At 37.6% G+C, this 17,126-nt stretch overlaps 1 protein-coding gene across 2 annotated transcripts in view; it reads right to left on the bottom strand.

The window, feature by feature from the left end:
* Positions 1 to 17,126, bottom strand: part of SORCS2 (sortilin related VPS10 domain containing receptor 2) — a 552,296-nt gene that overhangs the window by 64,801 nt on the left and 470,369 nt on the right. For both annotated transcript variants that reach the window (XM_068943433.1, XM_068943434.1), the window contains exons 10-12: positions 13,315 to 13,461; positions 10,871 to 10,973; positions 1,201 to 1,277 (exon numbers count right to left, since the gene is read on the bottom strand). In XM_068943433.1, the coding sequence (XP_068799534.1) occupies positions 1,201 to 1,277; positions 10,871 to 10,973; positions 13,315 to 13,461 (327 nt within the window). The remainder of the gene's footprint in view (positions 1 to 1,200; positions 1,278 to 10,870; positions 10,974 to 13,314; positions 13,462 to 17,126) is intronic.

Genomic DNA, 17,126 nt, shown 5'->3' with positions numbered 1-17,126 from the left:
ATTAGATAAGTCTTTATTAAGTATTATGTAACACAGTACACATTGCAAATCCTTTAAGGCTTTTGCATTTAAACATCTATTTATCATCCGCTAGAACGTGAGAAAAAAATTGGCATAAAAACTTATCTTTTAAAACTCAAAGGACATTATCATGACAAAAACAATGTACTACTTTTAAAAAGACTTTCTGTGGAGTATAAATGGTACCCGTACCCTACAACAGCAATATAAGAAAACATCCCTATTATTCTCTTTTCTTTTCACACTCTCTCTGGGCTCAGTAACACTAGTGAGAGCATACTCACACTTCCTTATTCTCAAATAGTAACACAACTGAATTTTATTTCACCTAAACATTAAAACACTATTTTAACTGAAATTAAATGACTTTATGACACATTTCTGTGCTTTGAGGTTTTTTTTCTTCCTGGATAAACATTATAAGTAGGTTCCAGAACTTATATTTTATGATCATTATTGAAGCAGTTATTTAACAGTCAAGAAGAAAATATCCCTATGATTTAACATAGCTTGGACAGAGTAATTTAGGATAAAATATATAATAAAGATGCAGAACTTAAACCAACATCAAGCACTGTGAGCAAAAGAGGTTCCAAGTTCAAATGACATTACAATTACTGCAAGATTGTGTTTTAAACACTTTGATATCTGTAGTCTCAGAATGAATTAAATCATACAAAAAAACCCCAAAGGTTTGTGGGTTTTTTTCCATCTCTTCTTGTTTTCTCAGTTTCAGAGTAGAACAGAGTTGAGTTTAAGCTTAAATATAAGTTTTCAGATTAAGAAGCAGAAGAGTTTCTTCCTTTTTACCTAAACCATGTCTTTCAGGTTGGAGTATCAGTGCTGTAAGAACTAGCCCATGTCCACTTCATTGTTATCATAAGATGATCATTTAAGCTATTTAAACCTTAGAGAATTGCATGCTTCTTATGCAAGATATTTATGAGAAGAACTTTAAAGACTATTGTTTTTGAGTAGCAGTGGAACCTGATAGAACAGCCCATTTCAGTCTTTGCAAATCTCCTCCTTAATCTCTTGCAGCTTCCAAGCAAAATAAGGATAATAATAGCTACCTGCCTCTAACTAAAGATTAGTTAGATTAGATAAGCATTGTAATATTCATCACATTAGGTACATTAAAATTATTTCCAGATGTCTTTGGTTACTTCTGCTTCCTACCTGACGCCACGTGTTCCCACAGTCGGATGTTATGTACATCTCTTCTTTATATTCAACCAGCTGAGACCCCAGGTTACCTATCACAAAACAGAAGGATACAAAGATTGCATTTAGACAGTGGAGTCATCCTCTCCCCCGTCCAAAAGTGCAAGAAAAAATGACTGTCAGGCCAAAACAGATTGGATCTAGTAGTGATAACAGTCAGAGCGAGAAGCTTTCAGGCCAGAGCAAGAACTAAATTTGAATGATCACCAGGCATTTCTGGTAGCACCAGCTATATCTTCTTAAAAACATATTATGTAACCTTTTTTTTTTTTGGTTGGTTGCTTGTTTTTTTTACATTTACATAGTTGTCTAAAGGGTGGGAGCAAGGAGGCTTAACTCGAACACTAAAATGCAGAGGCCTAACCACACCCTAAAGAAGAAATAGAATGGCTTGTAAAAAGTCCAGAACACTCACTGCTCTTCATAAAGATTTCAAAGATTTTGCCAAAGACACAGTAGTAAGGTCTATTTCCCTTGCTCCTGCTACCGCCACAACATTTTGTGCCCTCCATCTTGAACCTTTACTTTACAGTCAGTCCATCCTTAACCCTACCTCTTCTGCCCAGAAAATAATGCATGAAACTACTTTTGCAATAATGACAAATCACCTGACAAGATGGTCAGTCTATCAAGATAAAGGTTACTCCAGGATCCTTGACAATTTACCTAACTATCAATCAGTCACAGATTTCCTTGCTTACATATGCTCCTGGTTGCTTCCTAATATATAGGAGGGAATGACTGTGGAGGAAGGGGAGTGAAGAACATTAAACTCATAGATCAAAAAACATAAAAGAACTGAGCTTGCCAAAGCAGACCAAGGCAGATTCAAACAGTAAATCCCAGTCCCCTCTCTCTGCCCATGAACCTCCTTTGCTTTTACACATAGAAGGTAATTTCTTTAACTTGTCTAGTTCTTGTGTAGTATTACAGGACTACTACATACTGAGGATTTAATAACCCACAAATTATTATTAAAATGTGTGCCACAGTTCCACAGACCTTAATCAGCAATCAGGACCCAATTTTATCAGGCACTGTAAAAACATGTAACAGAAAGAAGGTATAAAATATCACATAATATCACACAAAAGACTAAAGGTACCCTCAAACAAACCAGGGAATATTAAATATCATTGACATCACTATGATCTGTACAATAAGCCCAAAACTCACTTCACTTTCTAATGGCAATGTAAGTAATGCCCTGGAATAGTTTGCTGTGACTGCAAGCCTTTGAGAACAGCTTAAAGGGACATCTAAGAACAAGAAATACAACTGATTCTGTTTTGAAGCAAAGGGTGGAATCATTGTTTTTCTGTATGTCCATTGTTTCTTGGCCTAAAAACTTATGGCTCTATTCAAAACTATCCACAAGCATTAAAGAATATTTTAGTTATGTTCCTCTATATAACAAATGGTGAAAGAGTATTCATTTAAGATGTAAACCTTATTGTTATTCATCTTGAATTTTAATTGTTAATATAGAAGATGAGTTGTTAATATAAAATATGTTTTATCTGCAAGATCTGATGAAGTAGTAGAAAAATTTGGAATCCAAAGAAATATATAACATTGAAAAATTGTGGCTAGGGGTTTGAAAAGATCTGTAAATACAAAAGAGTCCAAAGTAGAATTGCCTGATTTACTTAAAGATTGACCAGGAAGCTACTGAATATTTTGACCAGAAGCACTGAAGAGCAGTAGCTGAAGAGCGTTCAGATTGCTCCAAAGCAAACGAAAGTTTTGGGACAAACTTGTGGAACCAGATCTTAGCAGATGCAATTCCAAATCTCGAGATCTCTATCTCTGAACAAGCTGTATTTCAAGTAGCAAACCATTAAATCGCCAGCAAGTTCGGACTGTTTTTGTGAAGAAGCAATCGTAGCACACTCTTCGTTCTAAATTATATCCTTCAGGGAATTTTGCCTTAAATATGTTGTTTACATGTTTTTAGAGTAAAAAGAAGATAAAAGTTATCAGATCTTCTTAAGCAGAGTAGACTTGAGGAAAGAAAACACTTGAGATTAGGATAGTGGTATGAAATTTCACTTGTGTGTTATATAAACAGCTGTTTTTACCACTAAAACAAATCTGTTCATGCTGATGGAGTGCGCTCATTAGTGCTGAAAGGTTCTTGAGAGGATCGATTGCGTGCACTGCCCAAAATACATGCTCTATTTGGACCATCAAGATTGTGTGTGCTTCACTGCTTAGTGGTTTAACTTGAAATTATTTAACTCTAAACACAGGCTAGAGGCTAGATAGGGTTACAAGATTCTTTTTGCTGGATCACAGAATTTATAGGAATTAGTTCTTTTCCTTCAATTGCATGTAAAATTTCAGAGGATGCCACTATCTCTTCATTTTCTATCGTTCCAACCCTCTCCATGCTCTATCATTTATCAAGTAATTCAGCACAGATTTAATTGGCTGTGTCATTTTGAAAATGAGCCCATGATCCTGTAGGCAATGATGAGATTTGATAAGCCGATACATTATGAATGAAGTAATCTGATACCCACTGAACACATACCTAAGACTCAGGCTTATACGGATGAAGTATACGTAAAACCTGTAATAAGAAATGTGCCAGCACCAGCCTAGACTCAAAGTGCAGGGATAACTCTCATTAATATTGGATGGGACACCAGTTCTGCAAAATAGGAAGGCAAGAGAAACACGCAATTGTGAAGTCCTCCTTTCCCTGCAAACATCACCATCTTCAAAATAGGCTAGCTAGCTCAGCACCGGGACTGTTCGGTGCTTACCCAGGGAGGCATGTTATCTCATCAGCTTCCCATTATTCTGCCTGCTGATGTGATCAATGCAGCTGGGCTAGAGAGGGCAATTACACAGCTTCACAAAAAGGTTATTGTTTTTGCATAAGACTGTCTAGTTTTGAGAAAGGCTGTAGTGATACCAGCAATCACAATGAAGCTTCAGTGCCAGAAGCAACCAAAAGCTACAACCACATCATCTGTATTATGCAGAAATGACCACCAGGGGTTCACATTTTTTTTAAAAAAGATTCAGCTTTTGGGTTTATTCTGTCCTGTATTCCTTGGAAAATTATGTCTTTCGGTTACAGTCACGTTGCAATCCTTTAGGCAGAGCTTCTGGTATCAGAGAAAAAAAATAATTAAATATAATTTGAACCTGAATATTATTTAAAGAGACAGGTCAAAAATGAAAGCTTCACACCTGAGCTCAATTGTATTTTCTTCTCAAACTGAAGGTTATTTAGATCTAGCTAGGTTCATGGACATTTTTAATGCATTAACACTTTGAATCCTAAAAAAACATGTGAGCAGAGGTCAGGAAACATGATCTGACTTTCCTGAGTCTCACAAGTCTCATCAGGGAGTGGGACATTCAGCTTTGTGTAGGAGGGTTCCCCACCTGTAAAGATCAATCTGGTCACTGGAAGGAGGCGTGGATAAGAAATCACCTTCTCAGGATTTGCCAGGTGGAAAGGAATAGGAGGTTGGTAAGAACCAAACTGGCATGATGAATGATGAGGAGCATAAATTTTCTCTTGTGTTTCATTGAAAATGAATAAAGATCCACATCCCAGATAGTCACTGCCCTAACCAGTAAAGGCATCTCTTGAGATGCACGGAACTGGTTCAAAAATTTGAAGTTCAAATCTTCAATTTGACAAGCTCCTGAATCTGAAGCAGGTATATGTATTGGAAACCCCTTTAATGTTGATCGGATTCTCTATCCCAAAGAAGGATACTTTCCTGGTATAGTCTCCTGAAGCATATTGCTTTAGAAAAGCAGAATTTTCCATGAAAAGTCATTCATTTGGAAATTTTCAAAAAATTCTTACCAGAAATTAGAGTAAAAAATTAAAAAAATAGACTATCATAAATTTAAAGAAATAGGAGTTCTATTTTTGTATCTCCTAAAGAAAGGAGTTACAATCTCCACACGACTCTTGTTAGAAAATTAAAGCACAGGCATTTCTCTCTCTTTTGGTTAACTTCTACATACAAACTTACTCAGTACAATACAGGAAAAAAAAGTGTAACATCAGAGTCAAAACATACATGTACAATGTGAAAAGAAACACAATCGGCAGGAGATGCATAAAATCAGTTACAAACACAATTATTTCAAGTGCAGTTTAGTCAGATAAGAACACATTTGGGCACCTGATTTAGAAGATTTTCTTGTCTTTTCTTGCATGTTTTTCCAGAGTTAGAGTCACGCTCATATAAATTGCAGCTTCTCCTTTACACTATCCTAATCACTCTCACAGACACATTCTTTCCTTTACAGTTTTGTTACAGAGATCCATAGTTCTCTTTAGCAAGTGTTTTGTTGTCTATACAAAACACGTTTCTTGGCTTCTCTTGTATTCTTACTTTCCTTGATATTTGCACAGTTTTCATTGCTATGTGTTTCTCTGAATGAATATGTTCTCATGCTTCTGGAATTACCTTTTCTTTGGGATAGCTGGAGATGATAAAACCTATTTTCTTGATAGCATATAAATTATTTTTGCTGGTCTACGTGTTTCTTTGTACAGATACTTTTAATGAACACATTGTTAGCTTTGCTCTCGGATAAATGTCTACTATTCCACCTCTTTTTACCTTTTACTACATAACACATAGCCCTGGGTCTCCTAAGGCCCCCAAGCAGTGCTGCCATCGCCATGAGCTGTATTTTTGTGAGGGTTTTTTTTTTCAGTTTAAATTACCTAAAATATTACGAAGGTTATGTTGTAGGCTATAAACATGGTGTTTCCATAGCATGAAACTGAGGACGTGCGCCGCATGCCCCAAGTCATAACGGATGTGTCTGAGGATACAAAGTCTGCTTCATTGGACTGTGTAGGTTGAGAGAGCTAAATCTGATGCGGTCTTGTCCATACTATTTATTAGAAACAGTCCTATGAGTGTGCTCTCCCCTAAACCATGATCAAGGATATAATACACACTTGCACTGTTCTTAAATGTTTCTCCAAAAAATTTTGACCGTCATCAGAACCAGGATACTGCACTAGATGGACTTCTGATCTGAGCCAGCAAGAGCCCTTGTTATGTTGTTATATGCTTATGGGAGCTTTCTGACAACTTGTGAGTTAAATTCAGGAAATAAAAGGAAACATTTTAGATATAATTTCACACAGGGGATTAGGCACGGTTTTCTTTCTTCTCTGTTACTTGAGTTCTTACAAATCTTTTTGAACTGTGCTTTGGGATATGGCGACACTCTCTCTTTTGCTGCCACTTTACCTGTCTTGAGTTAAGGCTAATTTTAAGGTAACTGGGTAAAATCATGATGTTCCATTCATGGTAGTAGTGGTGGCGAGTTCTCATGAAGGCTAGAATACAGGAATAACAACTGTTCTTCAACATACTTCTCCAGGCTACTCCCAAGTTTGCATGTACCAGTTTAGAAGTTGGTGACACAGGGATCTAAAAGAAAGTGATGCATCTTAATGATGATTAATGGCCAGCTAAGCTCTCTGGAAGAGTGGTAGGGCTGCATAAAACACCTAAAGATCCCCTAGATCTCAAAAGAGGATGGGACATCTTAGCTAATTTGAACTTTGTCCTTGTTCAAGTACTGTGGTAGCTTCCTACTGTGTGACACAAACATGACAGACTACTTCCACTTACAATTTATTACTCATTTACATATTTTTAACTGCTACTTGCTCACTGCATTTTCTAATATTTTTATGTGTGATTTTTGACATATTTACTGTGAGAGGAAATACTTCCCATTTGTAAAATTTTGATAACCCTTCAAATACGGAGTCTTTTCTGGCCACTTAAATTTAGCACACAGGCGTTATTAACTCCAAAAAGAGATATATAACTTGCCTAGATCACTGTTTAATTAACACAGTTATACCATCTTTCCAGTCAATGAATAATAAGCTAAAAACTTGTGGTTCATAAACTAAAAGTCACAGTGTAGAACAAGCATACACAGAATTTGTGTTTAAATGTCCCAGACAGACAACGTCTGCTCAGCAGACTGAACATGTGTTTAGCTGTGGACTGAGGGAGCGACTCACACTATCAGAATCTGGGAACATGCTGACATGAGAAAAATCTTAGAGAATGGTAGCATCTTCACTCCAAAGCTCACTGGGAAATGTTCTATCACATCCCTGTTCCTTCATCCTTTCTTGTAGCGGCATCATGGCATGCTACTTTTGTGAAAGGAGACATAAATTCATCACAACGTATACAGCATATTTGGGCCAGCTACAACAAACAGTAAACTGAACTCCTTCCTCAATTCACGCTGGTGTGCAAAACTCACTGCTTACTTGATTTGCCATCTGAACTGGAGGCTAAGCAGAGAATTACAGTAAACTAACATCTGAAAAATCTACACTTCTAACATTTCTCAGAGAGAAGTCCTTCACAAGTTTATAGTAAAAATTTCCACATCAATTGACATACATTTCATAGCTTATGCTGTGAAAAAAAGAAGCTGTGGCCAAGATTAAAATGAAATGTAAATGCAAAATACTAAAACGTTCCTTAAAGGGAGCAAACTAGTTATTTCAAAGAACACTTTAATGTGCAGCTATAAACTGTAATATTCTGTCTGCACAATTTATATATATTTATAAGCTAAAAACATGCATTTTTCAGAACAATTTATGCAACTTTAATAGAGTAGAATTTTCATTCCTAAATGTGAGTTTCAAAAGATGGAATTTTAAAATACTATTATTGCATCCTTCCAAATGCTCTAGGCATTAACGCTATTCTCCATGTAATTGTTCTTTTAAATTTTTAAATTTAATTTTTTAAATTAAAGCAATATTCAATAATCTCAGTGCTCTGATTTGTGAGCATATTACCAAAAGTATCTATAAGTCACAGGTTAAGTTCTCTAATATCACAAACAATTGTGTTATACAATCTCCTTATAAAGTGACTAAACTCCATGTTAAAGAGATTTTTTTTTATTTGTTTGTTTGATTAATAACCACACTACTCTCAGTAAGAAGATGGACTTCACTGCTCTTACGGTTAGAAATGGTTCTCCAGTTTCCAGTTCTTCTCCACTTGTTTACACCATACCTTAGTTAAACATCTTTTTATTACCATTTGTTTCTACCTCATGGTTGTACTTTCAGGAAAAAATGGTATTTTTTATTGGCCTTTGTTCTTCTCAGCTCACAAGGTTCCTATTGTAAATAGAATCTCTATTTCCATCCACTTCCAAGTAGACCTTCTTAGCACCTACCTGCTTCTTGTCCTTGAAAACTGATGACTGGAATTGTACAAATTGTTACTGATAAGGTTTCTCTATAACCTTTTGTTAGAGCATTAATATTTTGCTCTCTGTGCTGGTAATCATTTACCTACCTCGCCCTCAGATTACATTTCCCTTTTTCATAGCACGACGCACTGATGGTTCATAGTCACACTGTGATCAACGGACACATAGAGATTTTTACCATGTTCTATCATTCCAGAAGATATGCTCCTACTAAATCATAACAGTAAAATTAGGGTAGTGTGTTATGTGGCCCAATCGATCTGATTTCTGCATGTGTTAAGAAACCAGCACTTCTGTTGATTGGCATACGATCATCAGTTTTGAGGATCGGGCCAAAAGAAATTCAAGCTTCTTGTGTGTAAAGTATTTCTGATAAAAAGTGTAAGTTCATAAGGATATGAATTTTGTCAGATAAGACTGAATACGTGCACTTAATCTAGATGACCTGAGCATCCAAATAATATAAATCCAAGTCAAAATCCAAGTTGATTCAATTCTTCTATTTGCAAGGGGCATACAGTTGTGCTTTAAAATTTTCAGGAAGACTCCAAAGACCCTCTGCTCTAGTTGCATATATATGACCTTCTACCAGAGAAAGAACGTACTGCACCATTCTTGGCCTTTTTAGCCCAGCTGGATATGAATGATTTTGCCTCTCTATCATTTCAATTCCATTATTGGTTGACCCACAATCAAGTCAAACTCAACGTATCAGTCCAGCTCTTATCATCAAAAAGGCTGCCTAATGTTCACGTTGAGGAAAGCTGTTGACAAGTTTACCTACCAGGCATGATGAGATAATGTCACAATGATAAAAGTTCTCTTCACTGTAGGAAGGACCAAAGTGCAAGATACTCTTCCACAACCTGCCATCCCTAATATCATCTCGGAGGACAGCATATTCACAAAAAAAACCCCAATGAAATGAAAACAAACAAATCTTAAAAAAAAACAATTTACCACATCGGAATAGTATAGCGCAAGGATAGACAAAAATGAAACAGAAGTAACAGATTCATTAACTAAACCACATTCTGCTACTAAGAGGCATTCAAATATCATATGAGGGAAAAACAAGAACCTACATTAGAATAGCATAGCTTTGGAGTACCTTTGCGGAATAAGAACATCCTTTGCAATGGACGCTATTTTCTGAGGCATTGGAATACCTAAAATGTGAATTAAGCACCTACTTAGATACTTCATAGAAATGTCTTGACAAAGGTACTGTATAAATTCTTAGACATATTCTTGTCAACAAAAATATAGCAGTGTTTCACCAGCTAGGCCTCCCTGCAGTAAAGTACTTTCAACTCCATTCACACTAGAGGAAGACTTCAAATTCAATCATATGGCAAATAATGGCAGATGTCATTCTCTTTCAACATCAGATATGCTTGCCTTGATTTTCTCAGTAAATTTTCAACTGAGAAAGCCTTTTATAAGACACTAGTGTAAGAGAAGGAAGAATACATTAATGATTAAAAATAAAAATAAACACATATTCAGGAAAAGACAAGCAGTGCATGTTTATATTTCACCAAAACATCACCTACAATATCAGAATAAAATGATGCAATTTAAATACACTGAAAAAGCTCTTAGAGTAGTTAAGATATGATATCTCAATAATTTTGAAAAGAAGAAACACAAAATTAAAGAAATGAACGGATGAATTACTAGTATGCAAAGTAAAACAGACTTGCGTCAATATTTTTCATAATGAGTGGTCAATATTGTAATAGAATTTCTTCATTAAATTTCACTTAAGAGTAGTATGGCTCCATATATACATTATAATGCAGAACCCACAACTGGCATTGTTCCCAACACACAGGTATATTTGCCTCCTTTATTTCATCTCTCTTTAGGCAGAAAGGAATTAATAAATATTCTAAGACAATTATCTGTATCTATGCTTAAAGACCAAAGGCTATGCTATTGCTCAGATCAAATTATTTTCTGATTATTTATTCCATTATTTTTGATGGATTTGCTGGGCTATTCATGATGTGGGAGGAGATGGTAAGGCCCTCCACTCCACTTTCAAAAAAAAGAATGTAGGACAAGTCATTCAGCCACTGTCACTCCTTCATACCACCCTAAGGGAGAAAGGACATATACATGCAACAGCGAAGCACAATGTATCCAGGCGACTGTAACAGATTTGTCTTGGCAGAAGTAATCTCCGACTTTAGTCCAATCATTTGATCAAGTGATCCCCCAAAGAAATATTATGTAGGGAAAAGCCATATTTTGGCAATGCTTATAGCATGGTTAATGTTATTGTTCCAAAGACTAATTCTGCAAAGAACATCATCCACATTTCAGGTCTTAAAAAATACTATCATGCATTTACCTGCCCCCATTATGAGCCCCGGTGCAGTATCCTTTGTATGGACTGTTCCTGACACATATGGATTGTCTGCCCAGCGGAGATGGAGGTGAAGGTAGCAATCAGGCTTGTAGGGTAAGAAGAAGACAGTTTAAAAAAAAATGATAAAAATTATGCTTTTATGATAATGAAAGCACAATCAGAGAGTAGCTTCAGTGATGCAGGCCTTTTTAGAGAAATAGAATGGCATCTTCCCATGCAGCAAAAGTCCAGATTGAAATATTAACCTAAGTGAGCTAACAAGAATCACTGGTACTGTCTGCATAGTCTTGCCATGGTTTCAGCAAAAAGGTCTGCAAACTCAAAGAAGTTAGCATGAAATTACAGTATAAAGAGTTCTTGTGGCAGTATAAGTGCTTAGAAACCCTGAGTAACAGCAACAAGTACTGCTTGTTACTTCGTCCCAACTCATTAGCTAAAACAAAGATTAAAAAAACTTCTGGATGCATTTGATCATCTCTTCATGCTAATCAGCTTTCTGTTTGCACATACTCTTTCTAAGTGACCTGAAAGTCATTATTGCTCCGACTGAAATTTACAGCAATCTGGTTGTTAACTTCACCAGAAGCAGGCTGTCAGGAATGACTGGGAGCTGGTTCCACTGCAGTTAGCCTAAGACCTTCCACTAATTCAGGGAGCTCTGGATCAGGCACTGCAGGCCTGAACCATGTACTGCAGTCCTGAACTCTTCAAAAGGGAGCCAGCAGCACCTCGCCTTCCATTTTTGCTATGTGGAGAGAGAGAAAATCTCTGGCAGTGACAGGACTGAAGGATTTACTTTGTGCAGCAATGCAGAGCTCAGAGTCCACAGGAGCAGAGAGCCAGTGAGAAAAATACAAGGCTTTTTAGTACAGCCTGACAAATAAGAAAATACTATGTGTAGCTGGGACATATAAACAAACTGAAATAACATCATCTCACAAAAACAGTGGACTTTTTGACGGAATTAACCATGTGGTGTTTATTCCCAAGCAACTGTCAAGAATTCCCTTTAACAGGATTATCTAGGTTTAAGATAAACAAAAACATGAAAGATGGAAACAGAAAAGGTATTGGTGAGCTATATTTCTTTGATGATCACAGAATGGTTTAGGTTGGAAGGGACCTCTGGAGATCATCTAGTCCAACCTCCCTGCTCAAGCAGGCTCCTCTAGAGCATATTGCCCAGGATCACATCCAGAAGGGTTTGGAATATCTCCAGCGAAGGAGACTCCACTACCTCTCCGGGCAACCTGTTCCAGTGCTCTGTCACCCTCACAGTCAAGAAGTTTTTCCTCAGATTCAGGTGGACCTGCCTGTGGTTCAGTTTCTGCCCGTCGCCTCTTGTCCTGTTGCTGGGCACCACGGAGAAGAGTCTGGCCTCATCCTCTTGACACTCCCCCTTCAGATACTTGCACATGTTGATGAGATCCCCTCTCAGTCTTCTCTTCTCCAGGCTGAACAGACCCAGCTCGCTCAGCCTTTCCTCACAGGAGAGATGCTCCAGTCCCCTCATCATCTTTGTAGCCCTCCGCTGGACTCTCTCCAGGAGTGCCATGTCTCTCTTGTATTGGGTGGCCCAGCACTGGGCACAGTACTCCAGCTGAGGCCTCAGCAGGGCGGAGTAGAAGGGCAGGATCACCTCCCTCCACCTGCTGGCCACACTCTGCCTCATGCACCCCAGGATCCCATTGGCCTTCCTGGCCACAAGGACACATTGCTGCCTCATGCTCAACTTGTTGTCCACCAGCACTCCCAGGTCCTTCTCGGCAGAGCTGCTCTCCAGCAGGTCAGCCCCCAGCCTGTCCTGCTGCATGGAGGTTATTCCTCCCCAGGGGCAGGACCTTGCACTTGCCTTTGTGGAACTTCAGGAGGTTCCTCTCCGCCCAGCTCTCCAGGTCCCTCTGAACGGCAGCACAGCCTTCTGGTGTGTTAGCCTCTCCCCCCAGTTTAGTATCATCAGCAAACTTGCTGAGGGTGCACTCTGTCCCTTCCTCCAGGTCATTGATGAATACATTGAACAAGACTGGACCCAGGACTGACCCCTGGGGGACACCACTAGCTACAGGCCTCCAACTAGACTCTGCGCCACTGACCGCAACCCTCTGAGCTCTGCATGATGTGCCCCTAATATCCAGACAGGAATGACTGTTGTTAATGATTATTCTGAACTGGGTTTTGTGGTTGACATACATTAGGCTCTAAAACAAGGAATGCAGTGCTATAGACAGTTATGACTACTCATGCTGAAAGATGACTGCACAATCAGCTTGTGAAATCACTGCTCATGTAGTGCAACTAAACTTGTCTATCAGTTTAGCAGGTAAAGTCAGCACAAAGCTCTTAGGCTGTCTAAACCACTGCACATCCTAGCATACAAATAATTCTTGTGCACTTTAGACAAAGGATAGATTAAAAGAACCACTTACAGGTTTGCAGTTTGTTGGTTTGCCATTCATATCAATGTCTGGAGGGTTTAAAAAGTCCCAGTCACGGCCTTTGTTGTACGTTATTAGAGTTGTAACTTTCCCATCAATCTTCTGGTTGGCTAAAAAGACTCCCTTTACACCTCTGACCTGAAGCATAAGTGAGACACAGTTAATGATCGGTACATGCATATCTTTTCAGCAGGATTATTCCTGATTAGTTGTTCTTTTGTGGTTTTGAACAGTGTACTTCAGGTTAAGTTTCTCCACTAGGATAGTGAATGATACTTAAAAAAAAAAAAAAAAAAAAAAAAAGAAGGAATGAGAAAAGGAGAAGAGGCAAGGGAGAAAGGGGGAAGGGGAGGATGGTTACTAACTGCTTTTTATTTCTAAGTGTATTTAAAAGAATATGCAGTTCTCTCTGCATCAGAAGTCTAAGCAAATTACATGTTGTTCACAGAACTAAATGCAAAAGATTATGACAGCGTTGCCGTATAAGTATACTACTGTTAAAATTTTCTAATATATTTCTGCATTTTTTTAATATGGGCATCTTGAAAATGTTATACTGTAAATTTCTTAAGGAATTTATTAACTGTAACTTGACTGAAGTTTATGAGTCCACACGTGTGAACACAATTGCACGCATGCAAATCTATACAGGATCAGGCCTCGTGTCACCAATGTCAACATACCTCCCATGTGTCTGGGGTAGCTTACAATTTTTGCTTCAGTAGTTGAAGGTAAATAGAATTTCTCTACTTTTTTTCAGAACCTATAAACACTACTTAATATATTTATTATCATTAACAAGTCCAATTTGACTGTCAAATTTTAGTTTTGCTGCCTGAATTTAGCACTGTCTTTATTTTATTTATGTTTGCTTTCCCTACATCAGGGGCGAGAGCCTCAATCAGTGTAAAACTCTGCAGACCAGATATTTATTTAACACATTTTTTGTAGGGTTATAACTTATGTGACCAACATACAAATAATACACAAATATTTTAAAATCATATAATACCTACCAAATAACACTGAACTAGGAAGCACAGTTGCCTTTGCAGTAAACGCAGACAGATTATCTAGGGAAGAATGACTGAGGTCTGACTCATGTCTCAGGCACTTGAAATATTTCCCCACCTAGCCTTCCTCCCTCTAGTTTCCCTGAACCTGCTTAACCTCTGAAGGAATAGTTAAAGGCCCTCTCTTCTCTTGGGCACATTTAGCTGTTTTCAAAATGATCTGTATTAGAAAACCATAATTAGACTGTAAAAATTAATATGGATCATTTTAGAAGAACCCTAGCAGTAATTGCACCTTAGTATGTTTACTTCTAGCTCTAACATCATCCCTGATCTCATCCTCAGTATCTAAACTGAATGGTATTCTAGGGATTATTTTTTATTTAACACAAACAAACAGAAAACTGAACTGCAAAAAAAAAATCCATATGAATTTTTCTGGTGTTCTTTCATCTGATGACTCAAACTATGGTGTAAAGGAATACCAGAATATCTTACCATTTGTTTATAAGCACCCTGGGTCAACAAATGAATTACATCAGGTTTATGCCAATTTTGTTCCACAGGAGGATAATACAGAATCAGGCCCACACTTTCACTTTACCCAGTGGCTGATTTTGCATTCTACACCTTCTATTACTGTTAGTGCTATTGCAGAGGCAAAAGCAGTACAATAGCTGTCCCTGAGGATAACATGTCTTTTATGATAAGCTGTTCAATGCAATATCTATGACTAAAAAAACCTCAATTGCACTAAACCTGAATCATAAAGCAGGCTTTTTGCCTTTGTTTTCAAGTGAAAAAAGACAACAAAGACAGTACATAGTTTCACATACATATTGAAAGCCATAAAAGTATGGTTGAGTGAATGAGTCTATACCAACTTGCACTAGCCAAGGTCTGTCCTTAGAGATTTGTCTAGTTATTATGGATCAGAGTATACTCAGCTCTTTAGTACTTTGCAAGATCAGTATAATGTGTTTAAGAGGAGACTGGCCAGTTAAGATGCATAAACGTCCTAGGACCTGTTCAGTCCAACAGTCAGACATTTCCATAAGAACTGTCAGCCAAAAACTGTGATTGGCCAAAACCCAGCATTTTTTCAAAGAGGAAATACTTAGGACCATAATTCTGCCAAGCAGATGTCTATCACCTTCCCTGGGACAAATGCAATGACTCAAGGGGGGAAAGTTCTGCCGATAATGACCTCTAATGTTCTGTTTTGTACATACTTAAATTTGAGTCATACAAGTAAAAGTAAGTACATGGGCTTCACCCATGGAGGTCAATATATATCTTATCATTACTTATCATTACTTTTTATCTGAAATACTTAGTGTTTCTCTTCTTTCTAACTACCAGTTATTAACTCTCTTTGACATTTACTTTAACATAAGTCTGCGCTCAGACTGAAGAGAGAGCATACCTACTAGCAAGGTACAGATTTGATACCTATTATTCATAAATACATGTTTTTTCTAAAGAATTGACCCAAAGCTACAGTTATTCTCTGTACTCAGATGGTCAGTTAGTGATGGTGATAGCCTGGAACTTGGAAATTTATTTACCGATCACAAATAGATTTTCCTAAATAATTAGCTATGTACTAAGTCTGTACGAGGATATCAATACCTTAGTTATATCCAATTCTTCCATCATGTGCCAGAGTGAAAAACTGCTATCCTGTGAATTCAGCTAGCAGGACATTCTTGCTATCAAAGTTCCCTACATGTCTAAAGACTTGGCTCTGAGCATATCCAGCTCATTCTTGACATTCATAAGCAGGCTTATGCACAGGAAAAGCTCAGAGTGGTACTCTCCTCTACCTACTTTGTTTGCAAGGCATAATTCTGTGAAGACCTTTCACTGCCCAGTTCTGACATACAATCTTTCTTCCTTAAATCCCATACATGTGTGGTTGGCTTACTTGTCCAAGATGAAGGAAGCTCAGAATCATCTCCAAGTCAAAAATATTACAGCAATAAACTAATTTGCAGTGTAGGTTAGAAAAGGAAGGGGAGGTAAGAAATAAGGAAGCTGTATGCTTTTCTTTTGAAGCAATTTCATCTTGCTGTGGGGAATTATTACATATTCTACCTTCCGGAGACAGCACAACCATGAATGTGACTCAAATGCCTAGCAGATCAAACATTTATTTGGGAAGGTAGACGCGGGTTTCCATCTCTGTGTAAATATTTTTTGCAGTGAACATAATATTAAATATTTAAAAAATAATTAGATCAGGGACTGTAACTGAAGTTTCCCTCTTCATTTGTGGATGGCCTAAATACTCAGTGATGCATCACGTATTTTTATCTTCTCTATCTCTCTCTTTCTCTCATTCTTGTTTAACGAGTATGTAATCATTCCATATAATCATTCAATAGGAGTCAGGCTTAGAACGTTCTCCAGTCCCACTCCCATTCCTGTCCTAACCAAGTTCTAGGGTAACCTCTCATCTCCAGAACGTGGGAGGTATGAGTTTGAATCCCATCAAACACAGAAAGGTCAGGACAAATTCTTCTTCCAGTGTCCCAGTTAACTATCCTCCTGCTGCTTTAAAAGATGAAAGCTGGCCAGCACTACCTTTAGCAGCTATATTTTGAATAAAAGGCACGACCATTGCTTGAAATAATAATTTTGTAGGCACCTACCTTTAGAGAATGTTCCGAACTATGTTTGGAGTGGTGCATTAGCCTAATATACATCATAAAAAATAATAACTAACATAAAAAGGTGTGAAAGACCTAAGAGTGGTAGCTTTGAATCACCCCACCCTGTGCAGTATTT

This window comes from Struthio camelus, chromosome 4 (genome assembly GCF_040807025.1).
Source record: "Struthio camelus isolate bStrCam1 chromosome 4, bStrCam1.hap1, whole genome shotgun sequence".
Lineage (NCBI taxonomy): Eukaryota > Metazoa > Chordata > Aves > Struthioniformes > Struthionidae > Struthio > Struthio camelus.
The sequence above is the reverse complement of the archived record's forward strand: the minus strand, read 5'-3'. Positions and strand labels throughout refer to the sequence as shown.